At 51.3% G+C, this 19,034-nt stretch overlaps 4 protein-coding genes across 4 annotated transcripts; 1 reads left to right on the top strand and 3 right to left on the bottom strand.

Moving 5' to 3' along the window:
- Window positions 1-1,840: 1,840 nt before the first annotated feature.
- On the bottom strand, window positions 1,841-2,623 carry CGGC5_v011455 (uncharacterized protein; the record flags this gene model as incomplete). The annotated part of the gene is made up of 1 exon (XM_032032681.1): window positions 1,841-2,623. The coding sequence occupies one exon, from the start codon at window positions 2,621-2,623 to the stop codon at window positions 1,841-1,843; it is 783 nt and encodes a 260-aa protein (XP_031887918.1).
- A 4,573-nt stretch (window positions 2,624-7,196) lies between these two features.
- Window positions 7,197-7,994, top strand: CGGC5_v011454 (uncharacterized protein; the record flags this gene model as incomplete). Its single annotated transcript, XM_032032683.1, has 1 exon — window positions 7,197-7,994. The coding sequence occupies one exon, from the start codon at window positions 7,197-7,199 to the stop codon at window positions 7,992-7,994; it is 798 nt and encodes a 265-aa protein (XP_031888128.1).
- A 530-nt stretch (window positions 7,995-8,524) lies between these two features.
- CGGC5_v011453 (putative MFS-type transporter) lies at window positions 8,525-10,681 on the bottom strand (the record flags this gene model as incomplete). The annotated part of the gene is made up of 6 exons (XM_066152532.1): window positions 8,525-8,652; window positions 8,717-9,129; window positions 9,187-9,611; window positions 9,691-10,040; window positions 10,206-10,284; window positions 10,343-10,681. 6 exons carry the CDS (start codon window positions 10,679-10,681, stop codon window positions 8,525-8,527), a joined length of 1,734 nt encoding a protein of 577 aa, XP_066008204.1.
- Window positions 10,682-13,484: 2,803 nt separating this feature from the next.
- Window positions 13,485-17,763, bottom strand: fer6-0 (Multidrug resistance protein fer6; the record flags this gene model as incomplete). Its single annotated transcript, XM_032032685.1, has 2 exons — window positions 13,485-17,417; window positions 17,473-17,763. 2 exons carry the CDS (start codon window positions 17,761-17,763, stop codon window positions 13,485-13,487), a joined length of 4,224 nt encoding a protein of 1,407 aa, XP_031888126.1.
- Between the last annotated feature and the right edge of the window lie 1,271 nt (window positions 17,764-19,034).

The following is a 19,034-nucleotide window of genomic DNA, read 5'->3' as shown; positions in this document are numbered from 1 at the left end:
GGCGCACTGGGTGGCGCACGCGCGCGTTTCGCAGTACATCCCAATACCACGTTTGCTCCTACGTAACAGTAGAGGAATTTTACATTTAGAGTTTAGGGCGTTGTTTGCCGCCTAACCGACTAGTGAATGCTACGACCGCGGAAGCTTCGTTAAAGTCGGCTTAGAACACATACACGCAGCTGTGTTGTCGTAGTCTTGCCGGGTTCCCGTCGGCGGTATTGAACTGGCCGGTTGGGTGATGGATACGGATGGACCAGTTAGATGTGCTGCTGCAGCTTGGCGACTGCCTGATGCGGAAGGAGTTGAACAGGGGCTGACTGCATGGCTGCGAACTCTCTTTGAGTATGGCGAGATGCGATGCATGCGAATGGCTCGTTGAAGAATATTTTGATGGCTGTAATGGCGATGTTTACTGATCGTGATAGTTGTTGTATTCTCATAGCTGTGATACAGACTTCCCCCTATCAGCACGTCACAGACCAAGTCGTATCGTACGGCGCGCATATTAGTGGGTCGAAGGGGACCCAAACTCTATTCGAGGATTCGCAGCAATGATGCCCATTCTGACAGGCGCAGAAGAGAAACGTCTCGTAGGATATTTCCGTACGGGGGACGGTCCATTCCGTGTGCTGGGCCCCTGAACGCGGAAAAGGGGGTCCCACGCGTCGCTCTTCTCCGGGTCCGCGCGGGGATACTCGAAGGCGGGCCGCGGATATGATGGAGTGGACAGCAGTGTCTCAACAACAGCCAGGGGCTTGGCGATTTGGCTGAAGGTGTGATGAGGTTCACTCTCGCTGTTTTGAGTTCTGAGAATGATTCAACTTGTTGATCTGGAGGGTGTAGTTTGGGGTTGTTTGTCTGGACGAGCAACTGAAGACCATGAATCTGCATCTGGCTGATTTGCAACATAACATTATCGCAGTTGACTCTTGGGATCGACAGGAGTCTCTGCCCAAGTTGATCTGTGCGCTGTTGTCAGCAACTCGGATTTAATCCGGTGACAAGCAAAGAGCTGATGCCTGCAAGACTGGGGCTTTGGAACACGCCCCTAACCAAGTTCAAGTGTGTTGATCCCTGCCAATGGTCAGTAGCTCAAACACGTTGAATAGTTAGAAGATTGTGCCTCTCCTTAAACAAGTTTGACGGAATACCAGCAATTAGGAACTCGCAGGTAATCTCTTCGATACATCCGAACTGCGTTCCACTGAGGATTTGCTCTTTCTCGTATCCGGACTTCAGCTCGGTATACCACGCTGCAAGCCGCCCTCAATCTCGAGAAACTCCAGACACCCAATATCATCCCACTGCAACTGTCGTTACAATGGGTCTAGAAGTTCCAAAAAGTGGCCGCGGTATTTCGTAAAGTCGGACTTAGAGTTTGAGCCCCCCTTGGCCAGGGATCTACCCTTTGAAGAGCGGTTGCGACCTACCCGCTCGACAGGCCCTGGAGAAGTCCGTGATGAGACATGACTAGAACTCAAAGACGATCAAATCCAGACCGACGGAGAACGCATGACCCACCCCGTTCGTCATGGAGTTGGGAATAGAGGCAGTGATTATGCTATCTTGTCCGGTTCGGCGTGAATGCAAATCCGAGATGAGCGGGCTACGGGGCAAATTCGACACAAATTTTGTTTTTCTCTGCAGATGATGAGAAATCACAATGAACTTTGATAATCTGAGTTGAAATTTTGAACGAAAATGACATTTTAGTACGGAAATACACGACGTAATCTAAGGATACAGCACAGCCGAAGAGGCAAAGTTTGAGACAAATTAAAAAAGCAATTCCACCAATGAGGCCAAGTCAGCAGCCCGGATCGATGACTTGTGAGCGGTTTTACTCCTCATCGTCAAAGTCAACATCCTCCTCAAAGTCGACATCAAAGTCCTCCTCGTCCCCATCCTCCTGGCGGCGGGCGTGACCCTTCTTGTTGTTCGTGGCATCATCCGCAGCGGCGTCGCCACCCTTGGGGCTGCGCTTGTTGCCAGACTTGTTCTTGTCGTTATCGTCGACCTTTGTGCTGCTCTTGTCGTCCACGACGACGGTGGTCTTGCTGCTGTCGTCGGAGCCGCTGGTAGAGGAGGAGGAGGAGCTGTTGTCCTTGCCGTTGTTCTTGTTGTTGTCGTCGACCTTGGTGGTGCTCTTGTCGTCGGAGCCAGAAGTGGAGGTGGTGGTCTTGCCGCTGGTCTTGGTGCTAGACTTGCCGCCCTTGCGACCCGAGGCGCCCTTGTTGTTGTTCTTGTCGTCCTGGGTGGTCGACTTGGAAGCGCTGTTGTCGTCGGCTCCTACGGTTCTGGGAGCCTTGCCGTTGGCCTTGTTGTTGCCGGCGTCATCAGCTGCGGCATCACCGCCTTTCGGGCTTCTCTTGGGGTTCTTTCCGTTGGCCTTGTTGTTGTTGGCATCGTCCACAGCCGCGTCGCCTCCCTTCGGGCTCCTCGCTACAACGGGAACAACGTCGGGGTTGGTGCCGGTGGTGGTTCCGGGGGTGGGCTCCACGCAGACGCCGTTCTTGCGCTTGCACGTCTTGGGGGCACGTTGCTCCAGAGCCATACCGGTGCCGGAGATGTCGGTGGATCGCTGCAGACAGAGTGTTAGATTGTGAAGTGTGAAGAGACGCATCATGGACTTGCCTCGATGAGACCAGCATCGGAAGATCCAGCGATTGGCATGGCCACGGAAGTTGCGGCGAAGAAAGCCATGCCAAGAGTGGCGACCTGGGCGATAGTAGGAGCGTGCATCTTGGCGAGTTGGTGGTGGTGGATATGAAATGAAAGTTGAATGAATGGGATGATATCGAAGTGAAGGAAAGTGGTATTAGATTGTGATCTGAAGAGTGAGTGTGATGATGAGAGAGAGAAGACACTGAGGAGACCGGGAGATTCTTGGCACTTATATACAGAGTCGATCTTGAGTTGCGTTCTTCAGGAAACATTGATTCCCATTGCCGAAACTATTTTCAATCAGATCTAGACTCTCTCTTCAGCCATAGCAAGCGAATGTGGGAATTGGAGACCCTGGTCTAGGCATCGTGAGGCCAAGCTTATGGCGCTTGTCTAGAATAAGCTGGAAGCTAGGGGAGGAGTTCGCGCGCGGTCCAGAACCCCTGCCTGCATAGCCATCAGCTGTCCAGACCCGACACTCTGGCACCAGACAGATGTTGCCAAGTCTAAACATTCACGGTATGAGGCGTGTCCTTCCGGTGGGATCTAGCGTGCTCGTCGCTACGCTATTCACAGCCCACTTGCGAAAGGGTGTCAACAGCAGACGAGCGAAGACATGGAGGGGCAGAACGCTTCTCTTTTGGGGGTTTGACTCACGTCTCTCTTCCGTTTATTCTTTCCTGGGGTCGCACTTCGAGTAGTATATCTTTTGCTCTTTGGTCTTCCCGAGGCCGTAATCTCCCTCTCTTTGGCCCTGTCCTTTGCCTTTTGTGTCGGTATAACCTATGTCCAACAATTTCGACATATTTAGAGGGACTCGAGGTAGATAGCTGACTGGCGAGACACCTGCCACTCACGTTGGGTTCACTCACCCGGCTGCCTCATCGTCCAAGCACCGTGAGGATCATTAAACGGCCACTTACACCAGGCGCCTCGCGAAACTGTAGGCTAAACCTGCTGTTCCAGAACCCCTCGGCTACAGAGGCCTCAGACGACGCTGGGCCTCAGCTGAAAGCCACTCGAGCCGAGGGGAAATGGGAGAAAACAACCGATTGGGAAGTTTAGCTCAGGGGAGCCCGGAGTGTGGCGCGCGGGGGCGGCAAATTTTAGGTGTTAGCTCCCGTTAAGCGGCTCGCGGGGTGGCTAGTGCCAAGACGGCGCGGCACCGTTGCCAAGTTTGTTCTCACGCTGTTTCACTACTGACAATCGACTGCACGCTGTGCTTTGGTCGTGTCCAAGTTGAGACGGAAACCGAATGCCAAGAGTTATAGGCAGTTTACTGTAACGACCGGATGAATTCTTCAGCTTCTTCGGGCCTCGTTGTTCATGATGCATGACACCTACGGGGCAGTCGGCTTAATGTGGGCGATGGTAGAAAATGTGAAGGGAGTCAAGATACTTTGGGTCGCTGTATTGGAGACTGCATTCTGAATTACAGAACAAGCATTTCCGTCCTCGCAGTACCTTCGCTGTTGAGGGCCATAAGGTGACCTCCAGACGGCGTTTACTTTAATAGGTTATCCCAAGTAAGGTTGCGCCACGAAGAGCTATTTTGGTGGCTGAGTTCTGGACCACAGCATCAGAGGGCTTGCTCAGCAAGCCACACGAACGCCATGCCGGTAAATCATCTGAGGTTCCAACTCTACCTTCGGCTGGACTTGCTGAGAGCTCGGCAACTTGGTGTCATATTCAGACGTTGTCATAATTAGTAACGGATTATTCAGAACTGACTGCTGAGGAGGTAACATCACTAGCAGCGACATATGGCGTTTCTGAGGGAACAGAGTGCACGCGAGCTGAAGCTGAAATGTGTCTACCTGGGGCGCCTGAAATGCCAGACACCTGAAATATAGCATGGCAGGAAAGTTTAAACGATTGAGGAAAGGGATGGCGGGAGCGTCGCAGGTTGATGACCGAGAAATACTTTGGTCGAACCATGAGAGCCACGTGCACGATTTGGGTGCCCTGGCGCCCCATCAAGGACAACTGATTTTCTGAATATGGAAACAAGTGGCATGAGCTTTCTCTGACTCTCGCAACGGCTTCACGCCACGAGTGAGCCGCAGATGCTCTATCCTCAACACGAGAGCTTCAAAGCAAGGCTACTCATTCCAAATGATGCCAAATGCTTCATGAAACCTTCGACATGGTTGCATATACGAAAATGTCGGATACCCGGGTCAAATGGTTGCTTTCTCAGTTATTTTTGGACACCTTGGAAGTGAAGAGTGCTTTGACAACGCTTCAAATGCCCCAATTTGCCTCTGAGTCTTACCGTGGCAATCACGTCGTGGCGCTGGCAAATGGAAACCAGACGCCGCCAATAATTGCGCCCTTAACGCTCGGTGCAGCGTTTAGGAGAGGTTTCTGACGCCTGACAATGGTAGGGTGATGAGGGCTTTTGAAATGAATGCCTCCTGTGTGGCAAGTTTACCCGAAGTATGTCTCTCGAGAAGACATCTTAGGAAGGGTATTGCTATCCGGGCGCTTCGTAGGCATAAACAATGATAGGGGCAATAAAGACGACGATGGCGATAATAATAGAAAAAGGGACCACAGGGACGACACTGGGAATAGACATAAAAGGTTATTAATATTGAACAAAATATTGGACCTAAGATAGCAGTTTTCCGCCCAGATAGCTAGAAATGCCTGCCTGGATATGAAGACTTCTTGGGAATAATTATGTCATTGTCTCTCAGGACCGAGGCTTTGCTATTATCCAAGTAATCAAAGACAGAAAGGGCGATAGCAGGCAGTTAGAGAATAGCGACGAGAGAATGAAAACACAGACAGACATACATCTGCTTCAATAGAAACAAGTGCGTGAGCCAAGAGATATTCGCGACGAACGAAGAAAAGAGAGGTAGAGTATGGAATCAACTACGGGTAGGTATGTGTTCTAATATAGCATACGGCGCAAAGAATGCCGTCGCCTCCAATACCCTCTTGCCCTTTTCGGAATCATAGTAGCCTTATGTGATAGAGGATTGCAGGGAGATTTCTCGCTCATTTGATGCGCCTCTGAGATCATCAACTCACAGCTGCCGCTGTGCTGTCTGTAAATAGACCCATCCTCGCTTGGGCAGAAAAGCCCAAGCATGATCAAAACATACTTTGAACTTTGAGATACCTAAACTTGTCATCAGACTAGAGGGGGAAAGTTTGAAGCGATTTCTGAAAACAGCTGGTCAAGACATGAATGCTGATTCAATGCAAGCTTGCTCACGTCCGAAGCTGCCGAAGAAGTAAGGTGACACCAATTAGTTCGAATTTCTTAAGGCTGGTGAAAGAACTTGTTAGTGCAATCGTGCCGGACTCTTTGGAACTTCAGGATAATCTTAGGACTACTGTTGCTCTCAGCATTCACAATGGCAGCTAGCAGGTACATATTATTTTGGCAGATGTGAGGATAACCAACACGGGTGATGTACATGAGTCGAATGAGTTTGCACATCACTCCCCGTTGGAACAGGGATCACAGAGGCCAGAACTCAGGCCAGAGAGGTCTGGACCCTGGAGGCTTGGCTCAAAGCTTGGTTAAAGCTTGAACAAAACGTTGCAAGGTAGCTGATTCCTGGCAGATGAGCAAATGACAACAGCCGAACATTTTCCCGTCCCGAGCCAGCCAGCATTGATTGAGATAACTACTCGATGAAATTTACTGATGCTGCTCTCATTAAGATTTCGATAGCCTCACTTTTCGTTTTGGCTTCTCATATCTTCGGCGAGGATTTCAGTTTTTCTGTTGGCAATATCGTACTATACGAGTCAAGCTGTCACCCTAGGTTGAAAAAGGGCTCGCATATGACATTTACTCAATCAAGGTTCACATGTGAGGGATAAATTCTGCTCGCAGTATGATGAGGGCTCCGCAATCTTCTAGCTTGCTCGATTGACCTTGAGACCTCATAAATGTCACAAAGCAAGTTACCATCACGGCGTAAAACGACTCAAACGACTAGACAACAATCAGCCATACATGACGTAGAGAAAGGATTGAATAAGTGTCCGAAAAATGACAGGAGTCGTGATACTCCAAAAAAACAGTTATCACTATTTTGAACACAGCATTTGGACTGCGCTTGTTGCGTTCGCCTCACTAGAGTGGACGGGCCACCAATGGGAGGACGCTCGTCAAAGGTCCCATTAGCTTCAAAGGTGGACACATGGGCGAAGAGCCACGGAAACTCTCTTAAAGTCACAAAATGACACTATTCTCAACTCCGGATCCTCGGCAGCAGGTCGGAAGTCTCGGTCTGCTTCTGAGTCCATGTCCTGAGCTAGGCGAAATACGCCTTCTGGAAGCTTTGCATCATGGGGAATGAAGTCGCTTTCGGGTTGGATCATGAACGCAGTGGCTGTCTCTAAGTTGGCGGCTTTTGTATAAAGAGTCGCTAATTTCGTCTTCAGATCTCATACTTATCATTCAGAACACACCGGTCTTCAGTCTAGTCATTCGTTCATCATACACAGGCTCACAACTGCCTCTCATTCGTTCCGTTGACAACCTGTCTATCCTTCATTCCACAATGTACAACCAAATCATCCACTCTGCGGCTCTCGTCGCTGCTGTTCTGCCCGCAGTTCTCGGAGCCGTCGCCGCTCCTCTTGAGCGCAAGGCCGTCGAATGGGTTACCACCACTGAGGCCATCGACCTCTCTCAGCTGGGCACTATCTCGCTCGACTCCCAAAACCCGAACCCTGCCGATGTCGTGGTGAGAGACCTCGAAAAGCGCAGCTCTTACTCTGCTCTCGTCTGCAGAAGCCGCCGACCCCTTCCCCGCAGCGGCGCAAAGTGGCTGTACGAAGAGGCCACCTGCGACCGCACCGGAACGGACGTCAACACCTTCAAGGTCACTTGCATTGCCGAGAACTCGCACGCTGACGCCATTTACCGCCAACCGGGAGCCTGCGGCAGGAACCAGTGGTGTGTCGAGTTCCACGGCTACAACGAGCGCGGTGCCGGTGCTTGGGACGTCACCTGCGTCGACAAGTCTCAAATCCACACCTGGGTCGCCAACACAAACTCCAACCCTGGCAAGCTCACCACCTGCAGTGCTGGATGGAACAACAACGGCAACCGCAACCTCAAGGGTACCTTCGAGGTCGACGTCATGGACGCCGGTGGCATCAACCGCATCGCTCCTTCGAACATCTTCTACCAGCTTAATGGCAAGCACATCGGCGTTTCTCGCTCAGGCGACTCCGAGGTTGGATCCGGCAGCGTCATCATCCCTCCCGGTGGCTCCATCCAGGCTTGCGTCACCGCTTTCCAAGGACAGATCATAAACATGCTGGGAGCTGTTACTTCTCTCGTTTCGATCTAATTGGCTTGACAAAAGCCTTGTATTGGCCTGGTAGGAGAAACCTGGACTACTCGATTCATTCAGAAGATGACGGCAGTCTATGTAAGGCGAAAGTAAGGTGTGGAAGTTGGATGTGGGGGTGAGGGGTTCTTGTTCAAGTCTTAGCAATGATTAGTCGCGCAATTTATCTTACTTTGTCTCGTGTTGCTCGCATCGGTGATGTCAAATTCCATGTTCCTTGCAGAAATCTCTCAGACAGTCTGACTGCCCTTATCATGTCTATGCGCAAAACGACTAGTATACATTAGACTAAACATGAATCTCAGGGCATTGATGATTAATCTTAGACCGGAAGCGCAGCCAATTTGCGCGATGTTGTTTTTCAGAAGCAAAAGGGGATGTGGTGGTTTTGCTAGCTTTCGTAAATTGGAAACGATTTACGGTGGTGATTCTATGCGGGCTCGAGGGGCATCAAGGAGACCACATGACTCTAACAGGTGGTGCACGCTAACAAAAAAGTCCGTTTCCGAGGGCAACTCATATGAATGCCTCTACTGACGCTTGGTGACCTTTTCAGACGTCCTAATGCGGAGCTTCTTCCCAAAGAAGAAGAGCAACGGGATACCGGTGGACACGGCAAGGAGCACAATGGACAAGTAGACCGTGAACATCATGGGCCCTGTTTAGCAGAAGACATGATTAGCTGACACGTAATTGATGGAAGTGGGGATGGAAAGACCTACCGAGCTGTTGAAGCCAAGTCGTGACTTGGGTATTGAGAGGGAAAGAAATGAAGACACGCAGCGTCGAGACGTTGACAAGGACTGGACCGGCCCACTGAGGATAACTCTCGATGACGTAGTTCTGCACAATAGGAGCAGAGATCAAGGTCGAGGTCATGAGCAGGAAGGTACCAAGCAGCAAAACGGCATAGTGGAGGTGGTTCTGGTCGGCATAACCGAAGACAAGGGCCCCAGTAATGGCCATGACGATGGGAAGGATGAGGTTGGGAAGTTGATGCTCAGCCTCACGGCCACCCTTTTTCTTCGAGATCCAGAGTGAGACGGCGTCCGCGACAGGACCACCGACGATAAAGACGACCACGGTTGAAAGGATCTGAGGAATTTGGGAGAGACCGGTAAGTTCGAAAGGGATGCTTGAGAACAACTTGGTAAGCATTTCGACATTCGAGAAAGAATAGGTTGTCACTCACCCAGCAGCGAGAAGGGCAAAAGACGTTGCCTGCCCAGTCGCACCCATTACCATTCCAAAAGCAACCTGTAGCAGGGTGCACCACATGACAGCAGGGAACATCGTGGTCTTGATGGTGTCGACGATTTGCTTTCCGGCATCCTTCCAGTGCGTTCCAGTTTGGAAAAAACCGATATCATCCCATCTGGTGCGTTCGCCGTAGGTAGCATAGTCCAACTGAGTGCGGCTTTCTCCAGGCGCCACGGGCCAGAGCTGATGTCCGGCCAGTTCCGCCTTGGATCTCTGCCTGAGTGTCTCGGGAACAAAAAGAATGAGCATAATCCAGGTGAGTACACCGACAGCGGAAGTGATCCAGTAGATCCAGCGCCAGTCCCAGTTGACAGCAATGTAGGGGCCGAGGATACCGAAGAGGACGATCATGGGTCCCTGGATGAGAAGCACGTTAGTACTGCATCACATAACGACACCATCATGTCTACAGAGGCATAGCGTTCCGTTGACGTACCTGACTGGCAATGATCGACGCAACAGCCTTGTTTCTCTTATGCAAGAACATCATGTCCTGGACAATGAGCGGAAGCAAGGCTTCAACGGCACCAGAGCCGAGACCATGGAAGACTCTTGCGGCAATATGACTGGTGAGAGACTTGCTGTATCCAGCCCAGAAGCCTCCAGCCCATGATAAAGCTGAGGTCAGAACGAGAACCGGACGTCTTCCGATGGCCGCAGTGAGAGGAACCAACAGGTACGTGGCGATGCCGTTGCTAAGCATGGGAATGGTGGCCAGAAGCGATACCGAAGCTAGAGATACGGGAGTCACACCTGGTGGCACAACGCCAAGAGGGTCCGGGTTGCCTTTGAGGTCGGCGTGCTTGAGCGTCGAAGCAGGGTCCACGCCAGAGTATTCCAGGATGAAGACGGGCAGCAGTCCAGCAACGGCGATTTCAGCGGCGAGCGAGACGGAGCCGAATTTGTATTGTTAGGCAACGGAAGCTCGGTATTTTTTTTTGAGAGGCTTACAGAAGCAGAGTGAAGCAACAGCAAGCCACTTGCGCCATTCGGGGAGATTGAGGGGATCCTTGGGGTCAGGAGTTGGAGTCTGCCACTGAAGTAAGTCTCCGTTGTTCAAGTCGCTGAACTTTTTCCTTGTTACTCACGGGGACAAATCGAATATTGCCGTCTTTATCGTAGATCTCGGTACTTCCCAGCACTTCTTCCTCATGGACGGCAGCAGCAGCCTCCTGCTTCTCGGCGGTAATCGTATCGATGGAGTCGATCCTCGTCAGCCCCCGCTCGTCGTCTTGCAAAGTTCGCGATGGGTACGCAGGAGACCCCGGGGCCGGCGCCTGTGAATGGCGGAAGTCGACAACACTGTACGGGATGAACATCTGCGAGCTTCGCTTGGCGTACTTGTCGATTCTTGATTCGCGCTTGCCGGCATTGGCGTTGTTGAAGTTGGCCGGGCCAAGACGCCCATCATCGCCGTCGCCCTCCATAATCGATAAAGATTAAGAGAAAGGTGAATGTAATAGAGACTGAAGGAAAGCACCGCAAAACTGTCGTCGTAAAGATCGGAGGGAGAGCGGATCGAGCAAACGGCTCCCTGGTTCTTGGGGTTCTCCCAAGCGTCTAAAATGGCAAAGAAACAAAGAAATAGAAAGAAACAGCAACAGAAGAATGCTCAAAAATGTCCGGACCGGCCGGGATGGAACTAGATTACTTTGCGGTCAGTCTGCAGTCTTGAAAAGCGTGATATTGGACAATCTCTCATGTCTATATAGACACGAATGAATGGGAATCCGTCAAGCTGGAAAGGGGGAATCAGATGATCTGGACATGGACATCGAGACCCAGGGCGGATCATGCAAGTTGAAATACATACTTTTTTTGTTATTTTATTTTTGATCTCGTAGTTTGCTCCCCCATGTTCATCTAGGCCGAGAGAATAGGATGCCTCATTATAATCTAGCAGATCAACAACAGACATGCAATTACTAATGGTCTGAAGATCGCCAAGACATGAAATTTACCCTAGCAAAACATCAGTCTCACCAGGATACGCTGTATCATGTGAGATGGGATGACAGCAAAGGCTGCCAACAGGTCAAAAAATACACACGCATCCGGGGAGCTTCATTGCACAGGAATTATGCCCAAGAAACCCACACATCAGAAGTATCCGACAAATGGGCGCTGGATTGTTTGCACTTGCGGAATTTCCAGCGACATAGAACGTCATGAGGAGGCTCCAAGAGGGGCCGGATGAGCTTCCCCATGCTTCAAGGATGATGGACCACAAGCTATCCTGTTCGAGTACTTGCGTGGCCAGTGGGCAGGTGGGATGCGCGGTGAAACAGCAGACTTCAGCGCGATCCGTCCCGTATTCCTAAAATTGTATGTGCCGTGCAATGGCATAAGGGGGATGGCAGCAGTTGCGGGCTCGATGCTTGCTTTGACAGGCCCAGTTGAGGCTGAAAAGTGTGTTGGGCGAGGGACCACATTTATGCATCACGACGTGCAACAGACGTGGGCTGGTGTACCTGCCACCTCGACCGTAGGATCTTCGGCTCGATCAATCGACGAACACGCAAGCAGCTCCCACCGGGATGAGAAGGGACGAAAGTGCGCAAGCGTATCAAAAATCGTCGTCTTGCTCGTCATGCAAGGCGAGAAATCGTCGATACCCGGGGCCATGGGCCGAGAATATTTCTAGAACAGATTCAGAGTAGTACAGGACGCATGTAGATCTCTTGAAATGGTTAGAAGAGCATGGTCAACAACAGAAATCGTCCGATTGGCCGCCCCCGCAAAGTTGCACCGGAATTCCCGGAAACCACTCGAGTCTTAAGAGTATGAGAGACTGGGACAGGGCTGCCTGACAAACGCAAGGGCCTACGGGAGCCAGGGATTTAGAGATTGATGTCTGGTACCCACGAAACTGAGAGTCGCCCATGTAACGATGTTTTTGTTTCTGCGGCGGACGCTGACCCCACTTCCCGTCTCAGAGACGACGATGTTTCACTGTTCTGCTTCAGACGACCCCCCACTTCCCGTTCAACAACCAAAAACGACTGCCATGGTGGACAACGCTGGTGGACAACATTCGTTGGCTGGACGAGAGGAATCGTGATTTCTGCCTTTGGGTATAACATTGATGTTTCTGGTGTTCGTGGAAACGATTGTAGCTTGCGTAACGGTTCATGGTCTAGACCAAAAGAACTTGACGGAGGTTGATGTAAAAAGAGTGGCACTGACGACTGCCGACGGTCAATTTGATACCACGGCCAAATGATGCAGATTCAGATCTCAACTCAATACATTTCAGTTGTCAGTAGCGCAACAAAATGGAGGGCTTTTATAAATAGCAAGCTTTCTGAACAGGGTTTTGTTGCTGTATGGACTTCCATAGAGCCACATATTCCGCCACAGTAGACTCAGGGGTCACTCTGCATTCACCCAGCCTAGTCGCTTAAGGCAAGTATTTGCACAAACACCGCCACGTCATTCAATGATGCTCATCATGCTCTTGAGTACTCCCAGCTGTGTCTTTTCTCACGGACACCACGTGCAGTCTCAGTTCTCGACCTGACTTCGTTATTCCAAGACCTGGTCCATCATCTGATGGCTCTAACAATATGGAGCGGCTTGTGGTATGAGAGCCGGAGCTACAGTTGCAGTCGATGTGACCTTGCAGATCCCGCTTACTAACTGGAAAAATCGCCGTAAACTCAAGATCATCCCGTACGACGCGTGTCATTTTCCAGGCCACCTTCCGTTTGAAGCTATCAATAGCCACGGAGTTTTGCTATCCAGGCGGATAATTCTGACTTACCGGGCGGGTAGTAGATGTATAACGATAGGGATACTCGACGACGACGACGACGACGACGACGACAACGACAACGACGATAACGATAGGAATAGAGAGAGGGATAGGAATAACGACGATTGTAGTGAAGGTTAATTAAGACAAAATAAAATATTGAATCTAATGCAAGGTAGGAAGTTATCCGCCCGGATAGTAAGACTCTGGCTACGACGCAAAAAGCACCCAAGCTCTCGCGGTCGCCGATGTAAGCTTGATTGCTGACGCAACAGCCGTAACCTCAGAACTCAGATTACGACGAGCCGATGGTTCAGATCCTTACAGTGATTGATCAAGTCATAACATCTAATTCGATCTTGCCGTTTGAAAATTGACAAGGGTGAGAATGACAAACAAAGTTGGAAGTCAAAGTACTTCACAAAAAACAATGAATTCTTATTCCATCATTACTAAATCACCGCACGCTGGCCTATCTACTTGGATGTCATCTTCTCCAAGATATCCGCTCTCTTGATGCTTCCTTTCTCACACATGCTCGTGAACATGCCCCCCTTGTCGAACAATTCCAATGGTGTTCCAAGCTCCGCGACTTCGCCCTTATCTAGCACACAAATGCGGTCATAGCCAATGATGGTCTCCAGTCTATGAGCAATGCACAGCAGTGTCTTGCCTCTGAAACTCTCCATGGTCTGCTGGACCTTTTGATCCGTAGCCAGATCCACCGAACTCGTGGCTTCGTCACAGACAATGATCTTGGCATCCCGAACCAAGGCGCGGGCCAGGGCCATCAGCTGTCGCTGACCCAGTGAGAAATTGAGACCCTCTTCCTCAACCACGCTCTGCAATCCCAGAGCTCCCGGTGAGGACGTGTCAGTGACAAGATTTGCCTGTCGAAGTGCCGCCCACAACTCAGTGTCTGAGTGCTCGTCAAAAGGATCCAGGTTCGACCGGATGGTGCCCTTAAACAATGTTGGATCTTGTGGGATAATAGCCAGACGAGACCGCAAATCCTGAAGTCCAATGGTGCTGATGTTGACTCCGTCAATGGTAATAGAACCACTGCTGATTTCCACAAGGCGAAATAGCATACTCATGATGCTGGACTTGCCGGCACCTGTGCGACCGACAACCCCCAAACGCTCGCCTCCCTTGATGTGCATGTGGATGTCTTTCAGCACGAGCGGCAATCCCGCCCGGTATCGCATCTGCACGTGGTCAAACACGATCTCGCCTTGGCTGGGCCAGCTCTTCGGCATACCCTCTCCAATATGCAGCGGTGCTTCCTCCTCCAGACCCGTGCCATAGTAGTGGATGCGCTCGGTGTTGTTCATATCATTCTCAACTTCGGCCATTTGACGTACTGCAAACTGGAACTGACCCATGATGCCCAGCATATATGACAAGACCAGACCTCCGATACTGGGGTTGACGGTGAACCGTGACGTAACCACCAGCATGCCAAGAACGAAAATGGTCACCAGGCCAATGGCGTCGAGACGCAAAGACAACCACCGCTGATTTCCGAACGTCAAGAAATACGCGCCGTCAAAGCCATCAATCTGCTTCCGCAAGACTGCCGTGAACTGGTCACGAAGTCCATACGCGCGGATCGTCGAGGTGCCATACACTGCCTCGCTGAACTTTGCAAAGACATGTGAACGCAAGATGGCTTCATGTCGCTTGATCTCACGCGCCGAGCTGCGGTAGTAGTTGGCCGAAAAGAGAAAGATAATCAAGAGCGGCACCAAGGCCGCAACGAAGTAGTAGTAATACGCGAGAATCAGGGCCATCGTTGAGAGCAGCATGCTGATGGTCAGCAAGTACATGCGCAGGGAATCGGTGAGAGTGTTGTCCATGACATCGATATCCTTGCTGAAGCGATTCGTAATGCGGCCCAGCGGTGTTGTGTCGAAGAAGGACATGGGAGCGCGAAGGACTTTGGTCATGGCACGATTGAGCATGACCTTTGAAGCGCGTGTTCCAAAGATCGAGATGGACACGGCAAAGCAAAACATCAATATCGCTTGCGCTGCGCCCAGTCCTGCATAGACGGCGATGTAGGTGTCCTCGTCAACGTTGGAGAACTGATCTGCGGTCCACCATGATAGCCACAAACTTGTCATGATGTTGCATCCTTGAGCCAGAACAAGGAAACCGATGACTAAGGGCGCGACAAGGATGGAGCCGCTGGCCCGGATGTAGGCGCCGTAGACGCTCCAGCTGACGGCGTCCAAAGCGCGTTCTTCAGCTTGCATCAGCGCCGCTGTACTCTTGTGCGTTTCGATCTTGACCAGCTTTTCCTCTTCATTGACGGGTTCCTCGGCGGTCACGGCGTTGGGGTCTTGTTGTGAGCCGTGGAACTCGGAGGCTTGCTCATCAACATGAGTAAGCTCCATCAGTTTCTCGAATTCCTCGTTTCCGGACATGAGCTCTTCGTAGCTACCCTCAGCCTTGATGTGACCCTCGTCCAGCCAGATGATTCTGTCGGAACGGTTCAGGACGTGAAGCTGGTGTGTTGCTAGGACGCGACACTTGTTTGAAAGCAAGCCACAGATGGCCTTGTCCATGATCTGTTTTCCCACGTGGATATCCACCGCAGAGAGGGGGTCATCCATCAACACAATATCGGCATTGAAGTAGATGGCACGGGCAATGTTGATGCGTTGTTTCTGCCCACCGGAGACGGTGATGCCGCGCTCGCCAATTTCAGTGCGATCGCCGTCGGGAAGCATCTCGAAGTCGGTACGAAGAGCACAGGCCTTCGTCACCTTGTCGTACCATTCGCGATCAAAGTCGCGTCCGAAGATGATGTTATCCCGAACACTGGCATTCTGAATCCAGGCGTACTGCGGGCAGAAAGCACGCGTGGAACCCAGTGTCAAGCAACCGCCCGTTTGGCGCATCTCACCGGCCAGAGCAGCCAATAGCGACGTCTTCCCTGACCCAACACTTCCTATCACAGCCACCAGCTCTGATCTGCCGATAGCCAGGTTAAGGTTGGGGATGTGGAATGGCTCCAACATGGTGATTGTGCTGGGCGTTCTGGCACCGGGACTGTCCTCCCTATCGCTGAGACCTTCGCGTGCTTGGGCCAATGTCTGCTCCCAAGTGAATGTAGCATCTTCAACGGTGATGGCGTTCTGACCGTTGTAATCGTATTGGACGTCGTCGGTCGACTCCTCGGCAAGTAGGAATTCCTCGATGCGCTTGACAGACGCTAGAGCATCGACGGCTTGCCCAATGACCATAGGAAGCATGTTCAAAGGCATCCGCAGGTTATTGAACAAAGCCAGTGAACTGAAGATAGGGGCAGGGTTCAAGGAATGGCTCGTAAGCGAGTACGTGATGAAGGAAAGCATCGAGGCAAAGACGGGCATGCTCATAGAAACAGCCTGAATACCGTCGCGGATGGACATCAGAATCTGGATTGACCTGATCTCCTTCTTGCGAATCTCGTCGATGCGACCCAAAAAACTCGTTTCCCAGCCGAAAAGCTTGACGAAGCGCATGGCTTGCATGACCTCCTGCGTGAGACTCACTCGAGCGTCCGTGATCTGGTTGATGGCGAAGCGACGCTTGAACAGAGCCTTGAAGGCCAGTCCCAGAGCGGGAGAACAGATGAACAATAGACCGAGGCCCGGCAAGGCGCTGTAGGTCAAGTTGATGAGAAGCAGGACCATTGTGATGACGATGTTAAGAGGTGAGCCCCAGAGAAGGTGGAAGAAGCCGCTAGCCGTATCGATGCGGTAGGTGTCTGTTGACATGAGGTTGACAATGCGACCATTACTCCACCCGCTCTCTCCTTCAGACTTGGCCTCAGGTTTCTTCGGCTTATCTTGCTTCTGCTTAGTTCCGAGTAACTTCTTGTACCACTTTTTCTCCTCATCGCTACCAGGCGCAACATCGCCAGGAGGGAGTGCGACATCGGATGAACCACCGGCCTTGGCGCGTCCCGAGATCTTCATAGCCTTGTCAAAGATGACAGACATCAAGACGGCTCTTGCCTCGCCGCCTACCGTCATGCCAAAGTACAGGAAATGGTTGATACTGAGCGTCATGACGATCTGCAAAAACGTGATGATGATGACGAGGCCGACACCGTATCCGATGTTCGGTGCTGAGGAGCCGTTCTTGGCTGCATTGTAGGCCTCAGTCGCGAATGCAATGAGATACTTCAGTAGGAAGGGCGAGATGGTCGATGCCACGGTGCTGCCAAGCTGGCAGAGCGCGCCAACGACAAACTCCTTCTTGAAGGTGCTAAGAAGGGCGCGCAAGAGAGGGCGAGAGCTGCCACTCGCCGTGTGCCTCTGAAATGCGGCGCGAAACTTGACTTCGAGAACCTCGGCGCTTCGCTCGGGGTTAACCTCCCAGATGTCGTTTTGTTCCAACGGCCGCTGATAGCCAACCTGCAACTTTTTGTCAGAATGATTGCAAGTGTTACTTCAAACCATCTCAACCTACGTGCATGAGAGGAGTAACCCAAGTGAACAACAGTCTGCTGAAGAATCCAGCTCCTGCCTCTAACGATGGCTGACGCCTGTCAGGAACTAAGGGCACATATTTCGTCTTGAGCGGGTTGAGACGCTGTGACCAGTTGCGTTGCTTTCTTCCCGATGTCGAAGCAGACTCCGAGGATGGTTCTGTTGACGATGCGTCGATGGGTTGCGCTTCGACCTGGCCGGCAGGTTGCTGCTCGGAGCTGTAGATAACGCCGGCGTTCTTCTCGCCTTTGCTGGGCTTGCCGAGGAGCATGGTGAGGAGGTTTGATCCACCGATCGATGTGTGCGCGCCAAGAAATGGTATTAGGTATTATTGATGGACCAGCCTATTCTTCGCCTGACCAACAGCAACAACCTCGAGCAACAGAATCAGAGGAATAACAAGCAACATGGAGCGAGACGACTTGGCGAAATGAACCCAGAGATAAACCGACAGTTTCTCGGCGCCCCAGCCTGTCAAGGCGATCGCAACTGCTCCACACTTGGCGCCGGCCATTGCGACAGGGTTACATGACGATCATTCGATGCGAAGCACTAACCCTTGAAAAGTTGCATTCCGGCGGTCGCGCTTACGCGTTGCGACCCGTCCATTTGGAGCCGGGATGACGCCGTGGGGCCGATCGATAGCGGCATCAGACCCTGGTCGGCGTCGCCGTTTCAATACGGTTTGGCAGTCTTTCACCACTGTCAGTACCACTGCTCTGGAATCGATGGAACACCCCTTGATGCGTCGTTGCGTAAATGTTGTCAGTGATGGTTCATCAAAATGAACTTGAGGCAACGCAATTCAATTTTCTCAGTCTTATGGCTACGCGGGACTTACGCGGATGACAGACTGGATACATTTTGTCGCAAGACGGTGTTCCTCGAGCTCCATGTTGTTTCAAAGCGCTAATGTTACGCAGCGCTGGCGATGGTTTAGAATCTCAGATAAGGCTTTCTAATCAAAGAAAGCCGCTTAGTAAAGACAATGGCAATTATCAAGTTGTCAATAAGCACTATTTCAGGAAGCAAATTTCGGAGGGCCAACCAGTCGCGTCTGCGGACCCATGTAGCGAGCTCATCGTAACCCCACACTGCAAGTCATCCGAACCACGAAATCGATACCATCACAGACCTCCAACCCAGGCTGAACTTTGATCCTTTGCTAGATGAGTTTCCGGGATGCTGTTTTCGAAAGCGATGCAGGCTCAATCTAGCGCAAGATGAAAGGATCGCATCTATCGGAGTCACCTGAGTTGTCAGAGGTGCCAATGTCCGCCTGGGCTGCAAAAACTCTACTTTCATTATTATCCCCATTGCTATTATTACTATCGTCGTCTTCGTCGTCTTCGTCGCCACCGTTTATGGTATCTCCGTCATTATTCCTGCTACTGTCTCCCCATAACTATTCGCTTAGATACCAGTGGTATTGACCGAAGTCTTTTTAATCATGATTGATAATCCGAACTTTAGTGCGAAAGTCTTGGTTCAAGTGATGTGTAGGTATGTATGTAGCGGTATATTTATTCTACTGTACATCAT

The sequence above is a fragment of the Colletotrichum fructicola genome (genome assembly GCF_000319635.2).
Source record: "Colletotrichum fructicola Nara gc5 chromosome Unknown KSG_Nara_v1_contig06, whole genome shotgun sequence".
NCBI classification, from domain to species: Eukaryota; Fungi; Ascomycota; class Sordariomycetes; order Glomerellales; family Glomerellaceae; genus Colletotrichum; species Colletotrichum fructicola.
The sequence above is the reverse complement of the archived record's forward strand: the minus strand, read 5'-3'. Positions and strand labels throughout refer to the sequence as shown.